The sequence below is a fragment of the Oncorhynchus clarkii genome, chromosome 5 (assembly GCF_045791955.1).
Source record: "Oncorhynchus clarkii lewisi isolate Uvic-CL-2024 chromosome 5, UVic_Ocla_1.0, whole genome shotgun sequence".
NCBI classification, from domain to species: Eukaryota; Metazoa; Chordata; class Actinopteri; order Salmoniformes; family Salmonidae; genus Oncorhynchus; species Oncorhynchus clarkii.
The window spans coordinates 35,824,454-35,829,127 of NC_092151.1; the positions used below are offsets into that span (position 1 = coordinate 35,824,454).

At 45.1% G+C, this 4,674-nt stretch overlaps 1 protein-coding gene across 1 annotated transcript; it reads left to right on the plus strand.

Moving 5' to 3' along the window:
• The first annotated feature begins 399 nt into the window (after positions 1-399).
• LOC139408726 (calcium-binding protein P-like) lies at positions 400-3,918 on the plus strand. The gene is made up of 2 exons (XM_071152970.1): positions 400-510; positions 1,926-3,918. Exon 2 carries the CDS (start codon positions 1,936-1,938, stop codon positions 3,553-3,555), a length of 1,620 nt encoding a protein of 539 aa, XP_071009071.1. The 5' UTR covers positions 400-510; positions 1,926-1,935; the 3' UTR covers positions 3,556-3,918.
• The last annotated feature ends 756 nt before the right edge of the window (positions 3,919-4,674 follow it).

The window sequence follows — 4,674 nt, forward strand, 5'->3', positions numbered from 1 at the left end:
CACTTCTCTTTGTATGACACATACAGGCTACAGTAGCAGGCCTATGGAAAGTCCCTGAGTGGGGACAATGAGTAATATCCGTAGTGGGTGTTGGTGGAAAAGGTGTAGCAGTATGGCAATCAATTGAGTAAGCATTCCTATAAGAAGTTGTTAGCACTAAAATGGTTGAATGCATTGGACATTAGCTGAATCATGCATTGGAAGAGAATGGGATTTGCGCGTAAATTCACATTACAGCGGATTTCAAATTGCTTAGCCTAAATGTTGATACAATATAGAGTGAACTGAAGTCTGTATTAAATGGCTTATAACAGGGACAGAATGTGTTAATATTGTCACCGCTATGAGTGCTATGACAGGGACGAATAGACTATGTGCGGTGATCCATGATAAATAGATCCCTCCCCTCTGGATGAAAGCAGTGAGTGAATGACAGAATCATAACAGAAACAGTTAGATTGAAAACACTACTTTTTTCAAAAGGAACAGAATCGTCTCGAATCAGCAAGGGTATGTTATTTTACAATATTCCCATTCGTTGTAAATAAGTAGCAGGTGACATACAGCCTGGGCTGTCGTGCATAAAAGCGCTATAGCGCCATTTTATTGAATAAAACCGTATTATAATATGCAAATAACGGGTCCGCTTCCAAAAAATAGAACTGCGTGAATAGCCTAATATTCCTTCACGCTCCAGTTATATCTGAGATAAAAGAGATGACATATTGTATATACATAAAACAGCTAAGTACATCTTCCCGTGGATATGTGTTGTCTTTTATGGCACCGTGGTAGCCAATTTGATTACATTTAGCCTACTGATTAGCTTGAAATAAAAGCCGAAAAATATAAAGTCTTTAGAAATTATTATTTTTCTTCACAAAGGTAGTGGACTGGGCCTTTACTAGTCCTGTATTAGCGGACAGATATATCCGTCTGTAACACCGGCGATTTTTCTTTCAGCAATCCCCCTTCAAACATCTTCCCGCAGCTATGGCTACATGTTATTTTCTGTTACTTTAAGGAGAATATTGTAAAAAAAAAAATTCGGGAAACAACACGGTAGGCTTATACGTATAATTAAGCAAATACATTTTACCGTCAGCGACTGGAGTGTCAGTGACCTGAGTGTGCTAGCTCAGTTTTAAATCAAAACAGAAATAAGGGAATAAGGCTTCAGAAAGATTATTGGACTAACAGGCTGACCACACCGCTCGCGTCGCGTGCCCGAGCTTTGCAAAATAAATGTAGAAATCTATGTTATTCAATTATTGCACCCACACAGCACGCTGTGTCAACGAGTGTCTGCATTGCCAAGGGCTAAAATAGAAGTCCTTTCTATTTCTGACACAGATAGCCTGCAAGTCCTGCCTCTCCCATCTCCTCATTGGTTTATAGAAGCAGGTACCCACGTCCCATCTCCTCATTGGTTATACCCACGTGGGTGATGAACCTGTTGCCGGTTGTCTGGTAATACTATGAAAGTTTAGATGCCAATCACCATATAAATTCAAAGATGAAAAAGCCTGGAAGGAGGAGAGATGACTAGAAACGATTCGGTTGACCGTTTTATGTGTGGATTAATTGTCCGAGTAGAGAACCTTGTGCATTTCAGGTAAAATAACAACCTAATGTTTATATCCCAGGACAAATTAGCAAGCAATAGCAAGCTAGCTAAATAGGACAAATTAGCTAGCAAATGCAAGCTAACTAGCTAAATTGCCATACATGTTTAATGCTTTTCGACCTGTCCCCAAATGAATGTCATTGGTTTAGAGTTTGTTTTGATATTTTAACCTGCGTGTCGTGATCACGTTTGGTGTAGGGGGACAAAATAAATCTATGCCCGATGGCGCACACGCGCAGCCGGTTTGGGTTCTGTGTTAGTCCAAATATGTAAATGACTCCATAATCTTTTCCCCCAGGGCATTCATCATGGGGAAGCTATGTGAGCTGGCCTTTGTGTCTCTGGCCCTCCTGGCTCTACTTCATACTGACTCTACATGGGCCAAGAGAAGTGTCAGCAGTAGCAGCAGCAAAAAGTCTTCATCCAACAACAGGGGTTCAGAAAAAAAGCCATCAAAAACATCAAACACGCAGACAGGAAGCTACCCCAGACAACCACAGAGCCCCAACAGGAACCCCAACTCATACCCAGCAGGAGGTAGTTATCCAGGAAGAGGTACCAATCAGAACCAGAACCCAGCCGGTGGATACCCTGCTGCAGGTGCATACCCTGCTGCAGGTGGCTATCCTGCTGCAGGTGGCTATCCTGCTGCAGGTGGCTACCCCAACCAGCAGTATCCAGTCAGAGCCAATCCTGGGGGAAATCCAAACCAGAACCCTGCAGCTGGTGGCTATCCTGCAGCAGGTGGCTATCCCAACCAGCAGTATCCAGGCAGAGCCAATCCTGGGGGATATCCAAACCAGAACCCTGCAGCTGGAGGTTACCCAGCTGCTGGTGGCTATCCCAACCAGCAGTATCCAGGTCGGGCAAATCCTGGGGGTTATCCAAACCAGAATCCAGCAGCGGGTGGTTACCCTGCAGCAGGAGGCTACCCCAACCAGAACCCAGGGAGAGGAGGAGTCAATCCGGGATACCCAGCTGGAGGTTACCCAGTAAGAGGGGGAAATACTGGCAGGGGGCAGGCAGGGGGCTACCCAGGTAGAGGGATGGGAGGAGGTTACCAACCCAACTGGAACCCAAACAATAAGATCCTCAGTCCCCGCTATGGTTATGGAGGTGGGCATGGGGGTATGGGAGGTGGCTCTCCATTCTCACGCTCAGTTCAGAATATGGGGCACTACCCATCTACTCAGTCCAAGGGCTTTGCTAAGAAGGCTCTTATGGCCGCAGGGGTTGGGGCCGTGGCAGGTATGGCAGTAGGCTATGGCCTTGGGCGTTTCCCCCGCCCACATTTCAACTTCCGCAACCCTCAGGAGGAGCAGTCCTACAACAACTACATGTACAGCAAATACGGTGAACGCTCCACAGATGAAAACGACTATGGCCGGGACTATACCTACAAAGTACCACCGCGGGCAGAGTCCTACGACAGCTTCATGGATACCTGCATGAAGAGGAACGACCTTCTGCAGGATCAGGGCAGCGACTCCCAGGCCACACCTAACAATCAGAGGAACAACCCCCAGGGAGCCAACAGCCAGAGCCTGCCCATCACTCCTGAGGTGGGGAACAGCAGTCCAGCTAGCAACCAGGAGGGAACAGACACAGTGAAGCCCCTCACCCCAGCCCCAGTGGAGATAGCTGGAGAGGATACGGGTAAGGAGGAGGATGACGGCCTCACAGTGAGCATTGAGGAAATTGGCTACCCTGCATTGGTGGAGCAGCTGAAGAACCGTAAGTGTGTGGAGCTGTACATGAACTACTCTGAGCGTTTCCTGGAGAAGCAGACAGCTGAACGTAGCAGCGACAGCAACAACAACAACAACAACAAGTATGAGAACAGTCGCAGTAACCTCCTTAGCCAGGGGCTGGTACAGCTGATAACCACCTTCCTCATGGTCCTGAGCAGCACTCTCCTGCTGCAGTAAGACAGGAACACATAGCCATGTCCCAGTTGTATGGAATAGCTTCATTTCCTAGTCACCCCTCCTCAATATGCCACTGATTTCTTGTGAGGATAGGTTAATTAAACAAGGTGTAGGTGGAGATATAACCAATCCTTTAACTAATCTGCGGTCATGAAGGAAAGGGGACAAGGAAAGGAAGCCAGTGGAAAATAACTTCCAGTGAACTTCCAGCAAAATGAGGACCAATAAAAATATGTACTGTAGGGGGTACTCGAGGACCGGAGTTGGGAACCACTGCTGTACATGATTCTTCACATGGTATTTGTACTTTAAGTGTTCGATATCTCAACACTATTTCTAAAATAAACCGAAACCATCTGTCCTGCTTGTCTCTTACAGCTTAGTTCAGTCTACTGCTAAATATGGAATAACAGCATTTTGTCTGTAAGTCCCAAACCATGAGTCAGTCGTGTAGACAAAGGGGAAGTATAAAAGCAAAAGTAGCAAGTCTCATCAGTACACCATATGACTTTAATTAAATGCAGATACACTAGATAAACAAACATTATTACAGCACCTTTTTGCCACCATATAAGGTACTATCATCCGATTAGGGGTTCAGTGTCTTTTTGCCAAAGTGGTTCCACAGAAAGCACAGACAAGCATTATGTTGACCGTTTGTCATATTAAATCCATTTTATTCATGCATTTCCGTGTGCGATATACTGTACATCAGTGGTTCCCAACTCCAAACCCACAACCACACACATTTTTGTTGTAGCCCTGGATAAACATAACGGATTCAACTCATTGAGGGCCTGATGATTAGTTGACAAGTTGAAACAGGTGTGCTTGTCCGGGGCTACAATAAAAATGTGTACTGTTGGGGCTATTGGAGGACCGGAGTTTAGAACCACTGCTTTACATAATAGTTCACATGATATTTGAATTTGTACTCTAAATGTTCAATCTTATGTGGTCTGCAGTATTTGGTTTTAAAAGTTACCTGTTTTGTAAATACTTATAATAATTAAGTAGGGAATGGTCAGAGTTTTGTTATTAATCAATCCCTATTTCTGTTCCTATTTTTCTTTTGTGCTCTCTTGTCCCATCTCTCTACCTCCCCATCTAGTCTCCCTC

Excerpts from the sequence above, each read along its gene's own strand:
- LOC139408726 (XM_071152970.1), top strand. The coding sequence starts at position 1,936 with ATGGGGAAGCTATGTGAGCTGGCCTTTGTGTCTCTGGCCCTCCTGGCT.